General features: G+C 36.9%; 1 protein-coding gene across 2 annotated transcripts in view; it reads right to left on the bottom strand.

Annotated features, from left to right (window-relative positions):
- Window positions 1–21,195, bottom strand: part of LRMDA (leucine rich melanocyte differentiation associated) — a 414,646-nt gene that overhangs the window by 257,446 nt on the left and 136,005 nt on the right. Inside the window, exon 1 of one of the 2 annotated variants that reach the window (XM_072424928.1) lies at window positions 9,253–9,434. The exons of the other annotated variant lie outside the window; for it this stretch is intronic. Within the exon in view, the coding sequence (XP_072281029.1) occupies window positions 9,253–9,281 (29 nt within the window). The 5' untranslated portion in view covers window positions 9,282–9,434. Of the gene's footprint in view, window positions 1–9,252; window positions 9,435–21,195 lie in introns of those variants that run through there. 2 annotated transcript variants of the gene reach the window in all.

Here is a 21,195-nt window from a genome sequence, read left to right as displayed (position 1 = left end):
AATTAACTTGGGGTTCCATCAACTTATCATCAATTGACATATTATAATAACAAGTCAAAAAAAGAAAGGAGTCACATTAAACGCTGGTAAAGATGTTAAATGACAGAAACAAGGAAAGCTGATCAGATGAAGACATTACAGGTGTAACACATGCATCATTATTAATGGAAAGCAGAAAATTGTGTCTGAATTGTAAGAATTGTGTGCTTTTGTTTTCAGGTTTAAAGGTTAACTCCAGACAAACCTCAAAATAAATGGCTCACTGGCAACTTTATTAGGTACACCTGTTCAAATGCTTGTTAAGTCAAATATCTAATCGACCAATTACATGGCAGCAGCTCAATACATTTAGGTATCTAGACATTGTGAACATGACCTGCTAAAGTTCAAACTGAGCAACAGAATGGGGAAGAAGGGCGATTTAATCAAACATGGCATGGTTTTTGGTGCCAGGTGTGCTGGTCTGAGTATTTCAGAAACTGCTGATCTGCTGGGATTTGGGGGAGGTCAGAGAATTGCCAGACTAGATTGAGCTGATAGGCAACAATAACTCAAAAAAATCATTTGTTACAACCGAGGTATACAGAAGCCCACTTCTGAATGCACAACAGGTTGAACCTCGAAGAAGACAGGCTTTAGCAGCAGGAGACCACACCGAAGACTATAATTTGGACAAGTTCACCAAAATTGGACAAGAGAAGATTGGAAAAGCATTGCCTGTTGTTAAAAGTCTTGATTTTGGATACAATATTAGGATGATAAGGTCTGAATTTGGTATCAGCAACATTAAAATATGAATCCATCCTAAGATTTAGGCTGGTGGTGCAATTCTGTAGAAGATATTTTCTTGGCACACTTTGGGCCCCTTAGAACCAATTAGCATCCTTTCAATGCAACAGCCTACCTAAGTATTGTTGCTGACCATGTCCATCCCTTTATGACCACAGTACCCCCTATCTTTTGATGGCTACTTTAAGCTGGGTAATGTGCCATGTCACAAGGATCAAATCATCTCAAATTGGTTTCTTGAACATGACAATGGGTTTACTGTACTTAAATGTCACCTTTAGGTGTAGAGGAATGGGAGATTTGCATCATAGATGTGCAGATGACAATTCTGCAGCAGCTGTGTGATGCTGTTATGTCATTATTAACCAAAAATTCCTGAGGAAGCACCTTATTGACTGTGCCACAAATAATTACAGCAGCTCTGAAGGACAAAAGGTATGTAACAAGGTGTTATCAAGGAGGACCCAATAAAGTGGTTGGTGAATATATGTGAAAACTTTTTAAGGCTGCAGAACATTAAGGAAAAAAAGCTGAAGAATGATGATACTATAGAATAAAGTAATGTTTCTCATATCTAATTTGGCCTGGTCTAACCATCCTAAGACCTAATGACCATTGCATTTGATTTCTAGAAATGTATGGTAAATCAGGCATTTTCAAACTGGACTAGCTGGAATGTTCTTTTCTACAGGAAGGAAGGGTTATCTGCACAAGCACTAAATTCTGTGGTAGGTCATGGTGACTTTCAGGGAAAGAAAAAATTACTTATTGTGGGTATGATATATATGTTTTAGGCAAAGGACAGTCACATGACCACATTGTCATAACATTGACTATCACCCGAAGAGAACATAAAAATTAATGTTTAAAAAAAGATGATTGAATAAAAACTTTATTATCCACAAAAGGATCTCTCAGTGAACCATAAAATAATACAACTACCCTAAAAGATCAAAAAAGGTCAAATCAATCTGACCTTTGTGAAACAATGATTTCCATCTCTCAGTTCGAATTTCATGGTTAGTTTTGGTGAGTTTCTTTCTAACCCAGGTTCTGGTATAGCAATTAGTTGGTAATCAGATTTATCTTCATTTTGGAGTTGTTTTACTGTTCGAGGAAGCTGCCTGGGTGAGCTGTAAAGATTATCAACATTACAGAACAGACTGAATTAAATGTGACTAACCAGCACTATCTAGTAATACAATTGGTTGGTCTGGACTTACTTTTACGATAAATAGTTCAATTATAATTGCACAGACACCTCATATCAAAAGTCAAGCATGGTGGTGGCAGGGTGATGATTTGAGCTCTTTTTACAGCCTTAAGATGTGGGCACCTTACAGGCAATGAGTTGATAATGAACTTCTCTATATACCCTTTATATTCTAGAATCAAATTTAAGTCCATCTGTGTGACAGCTAAAGCTTGGATGAAATGTGGTCAAAGAACAGGACAAAGATCCCAGACACAGCAGAAAATGTATGTACAGAATGGCTGGAAAAAGAAAGGAATCCAAAGTCCAGACCTCAACTTGATCAAAAAGTTGAGCAAAATTTTTCATTTCTGAACCTATATTTTCAAGTAATAAATCCAGCCCATACTCTTTTACGTTACACTCCTTCACTGCTGTGTTTAGCTGTCAGAAGTAGAGAAAACACTCAGTACTTCCGGGTATGCTGTAGCATTGACTAATTCCACGTGACAGCCCTGGATCAATCACCAATAACCATAACTCTGTATAAACTAATATTTAGGCAGCTTATAACTCATCCCGGATGGTTTCTCTTGGCTCTCAATAGAACTGTAAAGTAGGTGGATGAATAGAAATATATTTGCAGGGAAACCTTAAACTCTATTAGAATCTCAATTTAAAAATCAGTTGAAAAAAAGAATGAAAAACCTTTTTCTAATAAACAGTAAATGTACATTTAAAGAAAACAGTATATACACAAAACGCAGGACCAGAAGCAACTAAAATCTGAGTTATCTCTATCACAAGGGTTAAGTAATGCTGTTTTTTTATTACATACAATAAATGGCAATGTGATGGAATGAAAATCTTTTGAAAGTGTCTTTCATCTGCAGCAGTGGAACTTCCCCCTCCATTCACGGAAGTAAAAACCTCAGGCACATGATTAATTATCAGCACTTGCACTCAATTTGTTTGTTTTAATAAAGCCAGCCATTTAGGCAAATAAACACTGATATATAATGCCTAATGAAATGGCCAACCAGTAACTTGTAAAAAATAGGATTAATGGGACAAGGCATATGCAGTATAAAGTATCGGGTAGTCTAAAGCATTAGGCAATTACCATTCGAGTACAGAAGACTATGGTATTACAGGGTAATATTTTCTTAACGTTAGACTTCATTAACCTTAAGATAATCTCAGATAAATTTTGCTGATTTTAAGAAGGCACAGAAAACACCCTGAAATAAATTATGTTTATTAAACTACTCAATGTGTTTATAAAAACAAGGCGTAATATAATGCATCCAAGAATCTCATCTTTATCTAAAACATCGAAGAGCTCATAAATAAAATATCACATAACAAAGTGCGTGTTAAAATTCATTATGGTAATAGACCATGTATATGATCAGTTTCATTATCACCCTCCTATCCCTGAACAAATAGCTTCCCCATCCTGGCAGCACAAAGTCATTTACAAGACAAAATACATAGCTACCACATTTTATTCTCTCTCATTTTCTCTTATCTGTCTAATCCTCAACTTTCCAAATTAATTCTTCCCTTAAATCTCCTTCCTGCACACAGTGTAACTCTGAGCTCATTAGCAGCTCTGAAAGATACAGGGGCAGTGGCAGTAATTCATAGAAAAGCAGGAAAAATGGCCCATAGCCGCTGTTTTTTCTTTAACCCATGGGACTTCTACAGAAAGGGTTATTTTTACTATGCAGCTGCACAAACTGCAATGTGATGATTTGAATAAAATAATTAGATATCTTACTAATGATAAATAAAAAAACAAAGAATAAGGCGTTTGTAGGAGCAATTAACACAAAGGAAGAAAATAGTTGGGAACTTAAGATAAATTTAGGTTGAGAAATAAAGAACAAAACAGACGCCCCACTGTCAACCATAAAACCCAACTTATATTTCTAGGGTGTAAACATTTTGTAAAATCACAATCACCGTGTTTTGTGTTTTATATACATTTTATGGTAAGATTTTCTGTTTTTAATAAAAACTTATTTGTTGTGACAATGTACATGCTTGATTGATTTGAGTGCTTGATTGAGCTTGTTAGGCTGATAACTCTCAATCTTGGATCCAAGTCTCAGCCACAATTTTGTTACTGTTATCATTTTTATAGCCACATAGGTCATCATCATACATTAATACATGATGTAGTGCAAAGATACACATCCCATCACACAAGCTACATATTTTAGGCCTTTTCTGCATTCTGCATTGAACGCTGAAAATCTATTTGGTCACATTTTTTTGTTGCTTTATTAAAACCTAAGACAAGTTTTTTTCTGTTGTTTCTAATGTCCTACATCAGGAAAATCACAGTAAGCTTGGTTGCTATGGGTTGCATCATTGTCCTTGGTTATCTAAGGGCCAGTGTCCACTGTTTCATTGCCACTTTAAATAACCACGCTTTTTAAATGCAGGCTGTTTAAATGTACTGCCAAAGCTCTCAAATAAAAGTAATTCGTCAGTTTCTATGGATGCTGCACATTTGCAATGCTGCAATTCCAATACAGCGTGCCTTGTACTAATTGAAGTGATACAAAGCAGAGAATCCTGGTGTGTCTATAAAGGATGCACCGAATGAGTCATTTTCAAGCTTTCTACATCCCACATTTTCAAAGTATTAAAAACATGAGGCGCTATAGCCCAAAATTTTATAGCTAAAAGAACCCCCCTAAACATGGGCTTATATAGTGGTGATACAGCATCTTGTATAACTGCACAGGCTGCACATGAAAGTAACTTGATGCACAAATCTGCAATGCATGAATGAATATTCTAGCATACCTTTATGAACATTCATTACCATGTAAACACACATCACTACAAGTTCAGGTTTATGTAATTTTAATGAAAAGCATGGCAATCAAACAGGAAAGAGTAGAGTTAATTCAGCTTGTTCAAGGGCTGATAGTGTAGCCCAGCTTAACACATCAAGAACGCTCCATAAGGCAGCAGAAATAAATCACAGCAGCATAAAGCAACATCTGACTAGTTAATCAAACAAATAGGGACATGGAACAAATACAGAAGCTATAAATATTGACAAGTAGCTAGTTCAGTCACAAAAGCACTCAATACTTCACTCTTCAAGTGCAGGTTTTTATATCGGTCCCTTAGAAACTCTCTGAATTCTCCAATAAATTGTTGCTGCTGATTCACCTGCCTTCCACCCTTCAGCCATTTCCTTCAGAAGCTGTCAGAGCCAGCCTGGGTAATATATGTCCCTAGCAAAGCGAACAGCTGTAAGCATTCTCTGTGCTGCTCCCTGTACCCTGTCCTGCATAAAATAATACATCAAGATTAATTGATTTGCCATCACTCTCGCAGAACAGAAAATTAATTTTCGTGTAGCTGTGTTTTCAATCTTTCTGTCGCCCCCACCTCCCTTTTTTTTCCCTACAGCAGCATTAGAGTGTGGGACTTGGCAGGACATTTTAGATTTTTAATTTTTCATGGAAAGGGTGTCATGGCTACATTTTTAAGTGGAAGCAAGAATTAAAACCGTCTGGGATTGGTCTTACTTTGGTGATGCCATAAAGCACCTGGCAGACTAGCTTTAAGAAATTACTTTGCTCTTTGTTTTTCACTGTGCAACATTTTTCTATTAAGAATTACAGGCTTAAATACAATACAGACCACTTCCTAGTGTGCATAATCACATTAAATGCTAATATAAAGAACTGATGGTTTACAAGAGACCTGTCCGTGCGTGCTGCCATTGCTAGCTTGTTCTAGGGGGGTCATCAACTGAGGCCCTAAATGGCTAGAATCTCCACTCATTTTAGCATTTCTCTAACAGGCAACAGTAAACTAAGTAGGATATCTCTTAAAGAGTCAGAATATCACTTCATTTACATCAAAATTTGGTCTCTACAGGACCCTTGAGGACTGCAGTTGTGGATCTATTATGAAAGATGCATAATCCAGACTGTTATGCTTAATTTCCCCCTCTTAAGTATCCTTGGACCAGAAATAAGCATGTTCCTAACTGGTGTCTATGCACCTACCATACACATTTTTCCTAGATCAAACATTCAAAGGCAGAAAGTGAGAAGATACAGTAGATGAATCTTCTGGAACAAGTCAGCAAAAGCATTGTCCATATTTTTGACATGTTCCTTTCAATAGTGCTATTCCTATATGTGTCTTTGTACCAATCTTCTACTGAAAAAGAATCTTAGTTGAACTATTTTTAGACTAATTTAGCAGTAGATTTAGATGCTGTGACAAAAGCACAACCAGCCATTGAAGTTGTCCTTTTCTTCTGAAAGTGCTGGTTATTTGGTTGTCATACTGACCCTAACGTCAATACTATTCACGCATACACGCATACATTAAATGAAGACAGATCTGTTAATCTGCCTACATATTCTAGGGTATTGACTCATTGACAATTGGATCAAAGTTATAGGTGGAGAACTAGCATATATTCAGGAGGTCAGCAGTAGTTTCTTCTGGAGTTGGCTTACTTTATGAAAGTCACTTCCATAAAGAGTACAAATTAGGACTACACATCGTTTTTTTCCAGTTATACCCATATGTGATCAAAATATGACCTAATAATTTTAGAAATAAAAAGAAGTAACTTAGACCACTTGATATGATTAGGTGCCAAACTATACAGTTCTTGATTACTAGGGTAAATGGGCCTGATGGGAATACCTGAGGCCCGTTACACATATCACAGGTGCACTGGTAATGCAGTACCCAGATCAGGTCAGATTATCATATTCTTATTTTACAGGCCAAATACCTACTCTATTTCTATGTATCAATACAGTGATGAGCAGCAGACACATCATAGGCATAGGCCTCGGAACAATAGAAAGCTCTATATTAGAAACCTGCACATGCGTCAGAAATCCTCCCACTGGCTGACCTCTAAAATTTTAGTGGCCTTAATATCATATCATGAGAATCCTCTGGCTTTAATGCTTCAAGTCTCTGACCTAGAACAAAAGTCCACGTAAGGATTGCTCGATTAACTTTCAGTTCCCCAAACTGCATACATGTTTTATGTCAGTAAGTGGGAAATTATTGAATCCAGTGGGTGTTCGTAGAGTAAGCATTTTCAGGAGCAAGACAGTAAAAGCAGACTATAAAAACATAAAGTATTTATCACAACATGTCATTTTTTAATAAAGGGTGATAAAAGAACCCTATTAGTTGGTAAAAAAAAAAAACATGAGACAATGCAAATATTACTAGATTTGCCTTTTATGTGCACCAATATTTAATGCATCAATTATGGCGGACTGTTTTGTCTCACAATAACGTCACTATGCAATTTTGCAAAAGCAGCAAAACATTTTTCAGATTTCTACTTAAAAAGGGACTTCTATTTCCTACATTTGCAAGTTGGGCGCTTCCGCTTTCACATGGGTATAACAGAGATCTTCTAATTATTGCTAGAGTCCTAATTAGCATTTAGTCTTACATTACAACGACGGCAGGAATATTGTGCTGCTTCGGTAATAAACCATATTCACAGTGTGCAGCCAACTGCTAAAGCATGCGATGAGAATTAATAGCACTGCACGACAATGCTAAATCCTGTGGCTCCCGCTGTGTGTGTTTAATAATTTTTCACTCCTTCCAGATTGTTCCCATCAAGCACAAATCCCCAGACCCTAATCAACCTCCCTTCTCCATCAATACTACACACAGAACGGAGTGCTGAAAATTATCTGCAATTTCAAAAACTGCTTTGTTGCATTATTAGGCCAGTGACCTAAGAGGTAATGGGTAAATAGTTTCTAAAATATGTGTACGGCCGATGCAAATTAGAGCTCAGAGTTGTACCTGCTGTTCTCTGCAAAGCTTGAAAATGCACTTGATTACACTTTCATACTAACAACATCCTGTGTAGCAATTACCTTCTGAACCAACAGGGAGGCTGGGTAAGGGAAGCTATATTTACAATATTTGCCCAGCAAAGCGATAAGGACAATACTTTGTTTTAAACAGAGCATCAAACATTAACTGTTGGGTGACTTGTGTACCATTTACAATGTACTATATGCTAGAACCCCCATAGGGGAGGTAAGGAGAGGTTATAGAAAAACAATCAAGGGGCCAAAATTTTATAAAATAATACCTATTCACAATTAGTTACTGATTATTTACCAAATTAAATTTTCAAAAAAGTGGTTATCCACATGAATGTGCTAAGATATAAAGGTAAATGTGCTAAAAAAAAAAAAAAAAATAATAATTTAGGAAACCTTGACATCCACAAACATTTTAAGTTCAGTTACATTTTCAATCTTGCCTAATCTCTGGAAATAGAAGTGTTTATAGTGTTTAACCATAGTGAGTCACGAAACCTTTAATATAATGATTGCACATTAGTCTGATAATTAGGAATTCCAGTTATTTCTTTCCATTTTTAACCTGAGGTCACAGATAAAGCAGTGGGCCTTTTAAGTAGGGTTTAGTTCTGAGGACATTTTAAGGCCAGCTTCACACCTATCATACGTAACATACTAAGCAGTGGTGCATTGTAGTGTAATTCATTTTCATTTTGCAGTGTAATGCATAGTAATGCACTGGTAATGCACAGTACCTTACCACTGCCTCCTGGGAAAGCTGGTTACTTGAAGGCCTGCAAGAATGCATTCTTACATTGGGCTGAAGCAACGTTTCTGTCTATTAATTTGTGCAAAGAGAATAACAAAGTAAGTATGGCAACTAAAATTATAATAGGACCATGCTTAAACAGACAAAGAACTGTGCTTATAATTGTGCCAGTGCTTTTTCCACAGCACTGCAGTTGTGAAGTGTGCCTGCTGCCTGTGACTAGAACCTTCAGTGGCAATTTTTAGTTGGGTAATTTCTTCTGTACCCTGCACAAATACTTGGGTTCCATCTATAATCTAGTTATCTGTGTAGCGTCATAGAATGCAGTTTTCTTATCTATCACACAGCAATAGAAGTGATGGCCATGGCTGTCTTACCCCAAATTTTACCACCAAGACGAATAAACACTGGATATAGTTTATTTCTTGTACAAATAATTGTTTGTAATCATATGTCATTTTGCCCTTTCAGAAAGGGAACCAACGGATAATTAGTTTAGGAAAGAGTTTTGTTCTTTTAGTAGCAATGTCCCAGGTTTAAATTCTTCAAAACAAAAAAAATTGTGGAACTAAATAGTTTTATAGAGTTTATAAAAAAAAGCAATTTGTATATAAAGAGGTCAAGAGGCAAACACAACAAATCTGTTTCAATCTTACCAAAGAAACATACAGGTTAAACACGTCATCTGATTTGTCTGCAGAGATCTTCAGGGCCAAATGCTCACAATTCATTTTAACTTTTGCTGATATAAGTGATGAATCTTTCAAAAGTTATCCAAATAAAACTGTTATTTCAAAAGCACTGAGTATTCTTCATTCTTTGCACTCTGGATTTGATTTGTGTTGCCTTTCAACAGCCAAGAAAACACCCTGCCATCCTAAGCCGGGAGAGTGGTCCCACTGATTAATGACAGCCCCATCAAGGTAGTGCCTCTAGCTCTTCTAATCTGACGTTATCAGATTCTCTCAGCCAGCCAAGCAACTGCTGCAGTAAATAACAGTGTCACTAGAAATACCTCATTCCATCAGAAAATAACACTTAGGAAATGTGGATTAGCACAGGCCAGGAGGTCAAGGTTAGGTAATTTGCAGCTTTACGCAATAGTTTTTTCAGGGCCTCAAAATGTGCTGGAGGAGTAAATAGGAATAAGTGAATGTAACAAGCCACAGTGAGTCTGTTAACAAACTAAAACATTAAGGTGAATGAAAATGGACTTCTAAAGAGAAAATTTTATATTCATCACAAATAAATAAAATTAATTGGTAGATTAGGTTTCTGATGCTGCATTTGCTTCCCCTTCTCCTTGTACTTTGCTCCATACTGTTGGAACATGTGTTTCCACCAGCACAACTGTCTAAATAGGCAAATCAGAGTGTAATTTCATGAGACAATGAACTGATTTATTTAAGTAAAGATAACATGTTTTTGCAAAGATAACTATCCACCAAAAGGTTACAGGTTGACATTCAAAAATCCGGCAACCGCCCGACCTGAGGAGTGCCGGATTTTTGAAAATTCTGGATTTTTTACAGTTCTATATGCCGTATATATTTAACAGAAAATGACTACCTGTACAGTATATGGATGCAGAATCTAAAATTGGGCTATACAGCAGCAAATAAATGAAAAGGAATGAACAGAAAAGCACATGCAAGCAAGACCCAACAGCTGATTCTGGAGTACAGCACCATCAAAACATAAATGTGTAAATTTGAAAATGCTCTCTGAAATCCATGCCAGAAATTTGAAGGAACCCGATTATGGATGGCTGGATTTTTGAATGTCAACCTGTACAATAAAGAGAGGTCTCATTGTCCGCTAATTGTTCATTAAAGGGATTGGAAGCTTGTGAAGATTGTCTCACCATAAAATAATCTAAGATTTCAAAAACTGTAATAGTTTGCCCAGAATATTAAATTACATTATTGAGCACCATGTTGGGTTTAGGTGTTTAGTAGGGGGGTTAGTAGGGGGTTAGAGTTTAAGGGTTCACTTTAGGGACTGAGGATGTGAAGTTTTACAAAGTGATGAAGAGATAAGTGTCCTGGAAAGTCTTTAGGATTACACTTTTGTACACATTTGGGAATGTTGCCATTTCACTTTCCAAAAGCACTGGGCTTCTGGCAATAAAATCCCATACTGCTTTGCTGGTTCCTTTCAAGTAAAAACAACATAAAAATCAAAACAAGGTGATTCACTCCAGGACCTAACTCTGATAATTTAATCTCTTGAGTATTAACAAGCCAGGATTTTTTTTTTGTTCAGTGTCTTTATGAAATCCCAAACTGAAGTACAGAGCATTCAAAGGAGAAAAATACATAATGCATGGTACGAGGACACAGCATGGTTATTGCAAAAGACAGGAAATAAATATACATTGGCTTTACAAATTTGACATGTGATTTTTATATTAACATCTGGAACATATAGGAAAGGTAATAGTCTTTCCCCAAATTGGTCCTAAACATTATGACAAATAGTAGGGACACTACAGTGAGGATATTTCATTTTGAGCTCCTTTGTGAGACACTGACAGGACTACAGACTACAGGTATTTATGTACCTGTAATATGAGTGTCTTGCATTGTGGTACAACACATTTAAAAAATTGCAGGTCTAATTTTGTCTATTGCATTGCATTGGCCGCCCATTCTTTGTACAATTCCTGCCATATTGAAGTACACATTAACACTGTAGTAGCTCGACAATAGAAAGACATAGTGTGCGAAGGGAGTCTTAATGTTTTTATCTACACTATTGTCATGTCATATGTTAACTGTAAAAAAGGTTATTCCAAAAATGGCTGTGTTTTCTAAATATTTAGAAAACTTCCAGCTTATTAAAAATTCAGCTGCAATATCTTATAATTGAGATCTTAGCAAATGCATTTTTTAAAAATTTTTATTATTTTTCCGAGGACACAGAAAAATATACAATTTCACAAAGACATACATAATTTAAATAGTATAGCATACTGATAAAATGTTCTTAATTATAACAATCCAATACAACCGTAGCATACAAAGAAAAGCATTCTAAATACACCAGAGCATAATATGTCGGCACTATATAAATCCTGTTTATTATTATTTATTATTATTATTAATATTAATAAAAAATGGTAACCATGCATTAATGAAAGAAAATAAGAAATTTCTACGTATCAAAGTGTTTAACAAGAGACAGGAGGGCTGTTAGCCAAAAAGCCGTATATGTACCATGAGGTTTGAGCAAATACATTTTAAAGCAGTTCAGAGTTTAACACATTTAATGTGCATGTATAGGAAACAGGACCCAGAACCAGCATTTAATGTGCTGCTGATATCCTCTAACCCCAGCTATCCCTGCACATACCATCAATCAGAACAGAAAATCTGTAACCACTCATAATTTATTTGCAGATCTGTTTAGAAGATAGTGTGACATATAGGAGCTACCATTAAGTTATTAGTGGATACTTCCTGTGCTGGGAGCAGATTGCTGGTATCTACAAAGATCAGTGCAGGTCAGAGATCATCAGTGCTGTCACTAAAGGCCACATTCACTCTAGCAGTAGTCTTGATAATCAGCCCTATAGGTGCCAATACTTACAGCATATACAGTAGTGGCAGGAAGGTGGCTCAGAGGTTAGCATTCTGGCCTTTGCAGCATTAGGTCCCAGGTTTAAATCTCGGCCAGGACAGTATCTGCAAAGAGTTTGCAGGTTCTCCTTGTGTTTGTGTGGGTTTCCTCTGGGTACTTTAGTCCCCCCTACATTCCAAAAAAATTCAGTTAAGTTAATTAGCTTCCCCCCAAAATTGACCTTAGATTGTATTTAAGACATATGATTATGGTAGGGACATTAGATTGTAAGCTGCTCTGAGGGACAGCAAGTGACATGACTATGGACTTTGTAAAGCGCTGCGTAATATGTCAGCGCTATATAAATACAGTGTAAAACTAATGATATTGTGTCTCTTACTTGCATGCTGCAATGAGATATGACCTTTTCTGTAACCTCTAGCCTGTTGGGTCAGACCACAAAGCCCCCTGCCACCAGCCAGGAGAAGTATCCGGAGTTACTGCTCCTCATGAGAGGTACCCCTCACCACCACACTGGCAACCACCTTCCTCACCATCACTGCACCAGCACTCTCCACCCCTCTATCAACACTTTTCCTGCCCTCCCTCTCTATGTCTGAAACATCCCCATCACTGTGTCTTCACCCAATCCCTTCCGGCCCTATCGCCACAACAGCTCACCCCATTCTTCTTCCCACAGCATTACACAACTTTCCACTTTCACTACTGTGTATAACCTTTCCTACTTCACTTGGCAACTGCAGGGAACAGATCTCCTGAAATTGTGCCATGACAAATGTACTGTAATCCAAATAAAATGAATAATGTACAGCACTTAACTGCTCTGCAAAAAAAAAAAAAAAAAACTTTGCAATACCTTTAAGACCTCTAAGCCTGGCCAAACTAAGAAAGGCAACTTCTGGTTTTCCATGTGGCTGCACAGGTATTTTAATGGTCCAGCTTAGTGCAGTAGTATATGTTTTTACAAGCCTACTCGACTCCAATGTAATTGAAAGAGGTACTAACAAGAAACAGCACTTTAATATGCTCTATGTTATTTTCCCCATTGCCTTTGGGCAGACACGTACAGAAGGCCATGTGAGGCACGCAGACCTGGCAAGCATGGCAGGCATGGTGCCACTATAATTACAGAACCCTACTGCACAGGTTAAAGGTTAAATCAATTTGCATACAATTTCTGGCTACTTCTGTTTCTATTGGTGCTGCTAATTTGCAGACACAAGGGAGGAAGTATTACTAATACCAAATTAAGTATGACTTAAAACTACTGTGGGTGCAGTAATTAAGTTAGTAAATGATTTACTAGTTTGCGGAATAAATGAAAGCAGGGCAAAAGCTAAATTCAAGCACTTTTTTCCTTTTTTTGTTTTGCTCATCTTGATAAACTGAAAGACTTCCACGCTCTTGCCAAAAGTAGGGACAATAGGGCCATCATTCAAACCATCTGACTACCAACTGAGTAGCCTGTAAGCTGGTTCTCAGTGGGGATCAGAGTTCTTGGAAGTATTTCTTTTTCCCTGGTGCCTGGAAGAAGTGGCATGTGCTGGAATACACAGGCAGGCAGTCAAGCAGAACGGGTGTAGTACCAGCATGCTCTCTGCTTTCCTCAGCCATAAAGTCAACAATAATCTTTCTCCTTGTCCTTTCAGCAGGTAGCTTGACCTATAAATGTTAAGTAAGTGAACAGCAGTTCAACCTAAATTACATGGCAAAACATTATGCGTAAACATTAATGCTGCAGCATGCCTGTAACTACACAACTGGGAGCCCAGGAACTTGAGAAATAATCCCTTTCCCAGTAGGATTCCTCTAGGATTCTTTGTTTTCCTTTGCTCACTTAGGTTATTTTGCTCTATCTTAAAGTAATACAGAAACAGTGATACTATTTAATAAAAAAACATATTCTTAAATATCGATGTGGTATTATCCACACAATAGACGTAGGCCAAATGCTCGGAACTAAAATGAAACTGTTCTACAACATTTTCTATATATAAGTAAGAAAATATAAACACCAGGTTGCTAAGAGTGTTCTATGGAACTTGTCTTTTATATAAAAACTAAACAAGAATAAACAAAGAAAATCCGGAAAAATGCTCAGAAGTCAGATTTGTCTGCATAAATGCTTTAACACTTTCCTGTGGGATGTTGGAATCCTCAAGCACAGTTAAACACATCAAAGGCTGGTGTCCACTGGAAAAGGACTTATGGCAAGATGTGTCTATATATACTTGACCCAGCAGCTTTATATTGTTTTATATGCTATTTCCAAAGTCATATTTTTATCAATTCAGGGAATTAAACAACTACAGAATATCTGCATTTAGTTAACTATAAACCCCAAGGAAGTGGCATTTAGTTTGCTAACACACAATGTATTATAAACAATTTTTTTTTTCACAAAAATACCTGTTTTTATTAATTTTCATCCTCTGCTGCATCTCAGTTTCAAGGATCTCCTGTAGTTTTGTTTGCAGATACTTTTTGTCTACATGCCTGTATTCCAGAAATGACAGCATGGCATTTTTCAGGCCAAGTTTCCTGAGGGTAACCACAGTGGACCTTTGTATTGTGTGTTGTCACAGCCACTTCCAGTCTAATGTGACTGGGTGATCATGCAGGGGATATTGTGTGGATGGGAACTGTCCCTCTAAAAAAAATAGTGCAAGACTAAGGATCTCCATGACAGAATCACCTGAAACTATTCTGAAGATTTAAAATAATTGTAATAAGCCCAATAAATGCCAAAAATGTTGCTGTTTAAAACATTTTATTTTCAAAAAGGTTCTCCTGATAATCAGCATAAAGATTACCAAAAAAAAAAAAGCAGCCACAACAAATTACCTATGTTGCAAGAAAGCTTGAACTGCATGTTTACAATTTTTAAGCTACTTCCACTTTTTGCTCTCCAAATTTACTTTATGGATAGGCTGGATCCACAAATTCAGAAAGCTTGCAGAATATATATGTGCAAAAGGTAACAAAAATGGAACAGCTGATAGAAAATTAAACAGGTAAAAGTACTAAATGTATATCAGTAAAAGGTAAAAAAGGAACTCCACGTAAATCAGCCTAAAATATATGTTGGTGTAAAAAATTTTTTTGGTATGTTTAGTCAAGTCAAGAAGAATTATTAAACTTCTTATTCACAATGTAATGAGACGACAGGTGACACAAGAATCTTCAAAACTTAATTTGGAAATAGTAGGGTCTCCTGACCTGTATGTAGCAGGATATTATGTGTGAAGATTGCAAAAGTTAATTTAAAAATTATAAATATTTTTCAGGTAAAATTTGCTTTAGCAATTATTTAGCAAATAATGAAAAAAGAAGGAGCAGAGAAAACTTTTGCAAAAACAGCATTTCAAAATGATCAGTAGACTCAGACATAGGCTGAAGTAAATGCAAATAATTACTTTCCTGAATACAGTAAGGCTTGGCCCCTCCCATCCCACTTACTAATCTCCCCCACATAAGGATCAACAGGATGAAAAAGTAGCACAGGAGGTGAAGAGGACCGAGAACCACTTGATTTTTACAGTCGAGATTTGCATGTAGTTTCAGCTGTCCAGTCCCTAAATCTACCAATCATTCTGACATGTGGTCCTTGTTGATGGTAACTTCTGCTTGCACATTTGTTCATCACATGCTCAGCCTGAGGCTTGTGACAGGTGTACTTTAGGAGAAGTATATGACCAAAGTTAACTCCATACATTTGTCTGGACCATAAATACTATATTGATTCTAACTGCGTACTAGTTATTTTTATTTTAGATTTCCATGTATAGCTAAGCATATGCAATAGTTACACCTCATGAATTTTCATAATTTTACCATGACAGAGCACAGCACTGTGTTTTATACAGAAGTCATCAAATATATGAAACATCTGACATAAAAGAAACAAGAAAATACTTTTTGTTATTCTTGATTACTGACTAAAGCCTTGCATCAAGATCCAATATAAATTTTTGATGTTTATTTCCCTGTTTGCATTTTAAGCGGTGTACTATTGAAATGTGCTGGGGGAATTATTTTATGTAAGAACTACGCAAATAAATTTAAACTTTGTACTTGTATGGTAATTTTAGTTCTTACATCTCCAACTGCTTTAGCATACAGCGGGGACCCATATGCAAATATAAAATAAGTAATTTAACCTACTTAACCATTACTGCAAGTGGAAACACAGATTGAATTATAACCTAAGAAAAAACATGACAGAATGAATCTCCATTCCTTGCAGGCAAAAAATGTCAAACACAGAAACTGTATCAAATGTTTGATTCATTATAGTTCCTAGCCAGAATTCCATCCTTACTATTGAATCTCACTTTTCCTCTAGCTGTTATGAAAACAAATATATAAATATTATATATATATATATATATATATATATATATATATATATATATTTATATTTATATCTCAAGATAGAAAGCCATTACACTAGAATATGTATATACCAGCTGCCTAAAATGACCAAAATTAAGAATGTGAAGTTAAAAATTAAACTGATCTGGCAAACACTTTGTACCACATCTGCTACTGAGACTTGCTTTTGGTAGCTATGCAATCTTTACAGAAGCTTTCTATTTTACTTGCACACTTTGTAAAGTGGCAGGCAATCTAATGCACATAAATAGGGAGGTCCAGAAGAGAAAAAGATAACTAATATCATAGAGGAACTATCAACATGCTCTGAGACTACAGGACGGGGTTATTTTTTTTTATCAAGGCCCAAAACAAACATTTACTGGCTCAACAATACTTAAGCTGCGTACACACTTCCAATTTTTATCGTTGAACGACCGATTGGCCAAAAATCGTTCGTAAAAAAAGTAACCAACGACGGCGACGAACGAGGATAGACGTTGGAAATGAACGACCGGACCGGCGGATCGGATTGGACGACGATCGTTGACCATCTATCGTGTGTACAGTGGTTCAGTGATCGTCCATGGTCTGAGCATGCGCGATGAACGAACGTTCGCTCGCTTCCTGTGGTGCACGTCACTTCCTGTATCGTTCAAACGATCGCATCTATCGTGTGTACAATATCTTTGAACGATCGTGTCGTTATCTGTATGTACAGGATCGGTGCCATACGATCGTTCGCAGATATCGTGCAGGATCGTTCGTCGTTCGTTTACCAACGATAAAAATTGGAAGTGTGTACGCAGCTTTAGGCCTATCATCAGACCACAGTAAGAGAGCTAGCAAACCTTTTAACAACATCATGTAACAGAAGAAGTCATGTAACCCCCCACTTACAACTCCTATCACTCTGTAACTATTACATAGGAAGATGCAATAGGGTAGCAGGCCAGCATACAAAAAAACAGCAGGTGTCAAAAAGAGCAGATTAATTTATCAACATTGCTTTGCCATTATTGATCATTAGCTTCAAGTTTTGATTTGATGCTTTTGGATTTTGTTCTCGCCTACCTTTCAGTTTTGGGTTGTCCCTATGTGTTCTATTACCCACTGATGTATACTCCAATATTTACCACAAATACCACTATTCACAATCCAACAAGCACAGTGGAGCTCCCTCATAAGGGCCACAGTAGCTGTACAGATTCAGGAATTTAACTTATATAGATTGAGTTTCTGGGTGAAGATTAGGTTTCTGCAAAGAAATGTAAGAAACCGTCTCTCCAGCATCCAACCACATGGATTCATCTAAACATAGTTCTCATATTATCAATTTGTAAACAACTGGACAAATTGAAAACAATACCAACCTAAATGTATTTCTTCCTAACATTTTTAAATGCAGATATATTTTCTTACTTTTGCTGTAATGAGAAATTGATTGTTTATTCTCCTACCAACAATACATTTCAGCACTGATCACTGGATGAGACTGGACACACTCTCAATGAAAGAAGTGCACACACTGAGAACACTTTGTCTGCTTGTCATCTCCAATTTCTTCATGTGTATTATACTGTAATAAGCAAAGCAAGATCTAAACTGCTGCAACAGCGCAATATAAACACCTCCACTCAGTTGTCCTACCCAGCTTACTTATATCTTCAAATTCTTTCCCCTGGGTCAGCTTTAGGCATTTAAAGTTTAGCTAAATGGTTTCCAACCCTTCCAGCTTTTTTCATATGTACATATCACATTTTAATCTTTGCTTTTGTGGCATAGTATTATATCTAAATAATAGCATGAAATGCATTGGTAATGTGTTTAGCATGGGGGGAAAAATGCAATTAAATGGTGCCTACAGTAAAAACTGGAATAAACTTGTAAAAGCCTGCTAAAGGGTAATGTATGACAGTGACAATAAGCTGCCCTACAACAGTGATGAGGAACCTTGCGATTCACTTCTACAGTCCTCTGTGAAATCCTATGTAAACACAGACTTTTGAAAAACCAGTATGAACGGGTGGTGCTTCTTAAACAGGTAAAGTCCATGAACGTGCTTGCTTTACACTATACACCTTAGCTTGTTATTTTTTTTAAACCACATATCAGATGACACGAGATAACCAAAATATTCAGGGTGAATAGGTTGTGTATTTCATTGAGAAGAACATAGCATCAGAACTGTCAGGGGAAACCAACAGTTTGCTGGATCACTTAGGTTTTTTTCATGATAGCCTATCTTCTCTAGTCTTGGAGAGCATTATTAATCAGGCCAATGTCTGAACATGTTTCTGATTAGACAGCACATGGTGACCTGTGGGATCTCATCCCATCTGTGGCACTATTTGGTGTAGTTAGATGCACTGATACATAATGTCCCAGGAGATCACTTTTCAGTTTAGGCCTGGAGACCTTGGGGGGCAGTCAATATTATAAATGCCTTTATCATTAAGGAACAGCCTACACACTTTGGCCACATAAACCCAAGGATTGACTTCCACCAGTAGGAACTGGCAGTGGGTTTGAGGATTTTATCCTAATATTAACAGCAGTCAGGGTACCATGAGCTAGTATGTGGTGGTCTGTGCAGGCCAGTCCATCTCTGACTCACTGTCAAACGAGTCAAACTCAATTATGTTGTGGACAGCATAACGTTCACCATAGTATCTCCAGACTTTTTCACATATGTAATGTGCTCAGTGTAAACCTGCTTTCATCTGTAAAGAGAATAAGATGCCAAAGATGAATGCAAATACCAAAATGACCTGCACGTTGAGCACAGTAGTTAGACCCATGTTTCACATTTTATGGAGTTGTCTTCTGACAGTTCCCCTGAAGTTGGTACAGCTTGTCAGTAGGTACACCTGACAGAGCTTCTCTGTTCCTACTCACATGAATCCTCACATATCAGTCCTGTTGCTAGATTGTGCCCTTCTACAGCCTGGTCTAGTTCTCCTGTTATGGGACACTCACCAAATTTTCTCGAGATGCATATATGGAAAAGCCATCCTGGAGGATATGGACTACCTGAGTGGGCTGTAGGTACTGTCTCATGTTATTGTACAGTACCAGTAGGGGCATGGGCACTAGCAAAACAGATTAGTGATGAAAAATCAGTCCAGAAAAATAAGGAGAGGGAAATGGCCAGTGGTAAATTCATTCTGTCTTTTGGGGTTGGCTTGCTGATGCCCCTTCTTTCCACCTGTTCTTGCCTTTATGTCATGATTCACGATCACTTAAGCTTCCTAACTAAATAGATTATTATCCAAAAGGTTTAACAGACTTGGTATTACACTAGAGTGGCCCCCTAATGTTCTGAGCAATGTATTTGAGTGAATTGTTTTTTCTTCTAAAAGAAATGATAATTCTGGTCTATTGGTCTTGATATTGCCATACCAGTACCACACTGCAATTGCCACAGAGATCACACATATTTCCTGGATAGGCTATTCTACTTTCTGGAAGAAAACTCTGCTTTGTGAAAAAAAGTGAAAATGCTGATTAAATGTCTAATGAGCAATCTGAATAAATAATTAGTAATTTGTGCTACCTCATGTTCAGAAAAATAAGTCATGTACTGAGACTAATTTGTATGACTGACCAATGACATTACTCAATACTGAATAATATTCTCTGCATAACTCCATTAGTATTGTCCATGCCAGAGGAATGAATCAGTGTTTGAGCAGATGAGAATTAGAGCAGTTGGGGATTTTTAAAGATTGGAAGCCCCCCCCCCCCCTCCTTCTTCCCCACACTACATGTTGGCCCTAGACCTTATATTTTATGAACACAGTAGGCCTGATTTATTAAAGATCTCCAAGATTGGAGAAGATACACTTTCATTGGTGAACCTCAGTGATCCTGGAATGGATTTCCTAAAAGTCATTTGCTTTTTGTTAGCAAATGTTTTCAATCCTGGATCAGATCAATTCCAGGTTTGCTGGATCATCCAGGTTCACTGATGAAAGTGTATCCTCTGTCTCAGGGTGTTTAAATAAATCAGGTTCAGTGTGGCAATTTATTATAATTTACAATATTAAAATGCAAAAATTAATTTGGATTGAAAGCTCTTGTAGCTAGAAAACACAATTTCTTGTGGCATTATGTCCTTGTCTTTAAAAATCTCACTTTTTAAAAGCAGAGTTATTGTGGAAGAGGCAAAATTAATCAATTTTAAATTTATACTCCATGAAATGGACTCATCCTATTAATCAGTGTAAAATTATTACATAATATGCATCATCATTGTAACAAAGTTCAGTTTAGAAACTCACCGAGAAGCTCTGCTACAGGAAATGAAGAAATATATATTTCCGAGCTTTGTGTATATAGAGAATAATTTTCCTGTATTCCGGGGCATTAAACGGAAGCCCTGCTGTTAGCCACTAAGTAAGTATTTATTTATATTCACAAAAGCATCCATAAATAACGGAAGAGCATGATGAACTGGGTGCCTCAATCTTATTAAAATAGTTTATCTTATTGTTTTATTGATTTACCATTGAGGTCTCGCTTACTATTTCAGTATGTAAAAGTCATCAGGCCCTCGAGCTGCAGAATGCCTGGACGTTAATTGCTTCAGGTCATTCCTTTCTTTTCCCCCTCCTCTGAGGGCAGAGTGGTTTGCATGGATG

This window comes from Pyxicephalus adspersus, chromosome 10 (assembly GCF_032062135.1).
Source record: "Pyxicephalus adspersus chromosome 10, UCB_Pads_2.0, whole genome shotgun sequence".
Lineage (NCBI taxonomy): Eukaryota > Metazoa > Chordata > Amphibia > Anura > Pyxicephalidae > Pyxicephalus > Pyxicephalus adspersus.
This window is presented reverse-complemented; position numbering and strand designations above follow the sequence as displayed.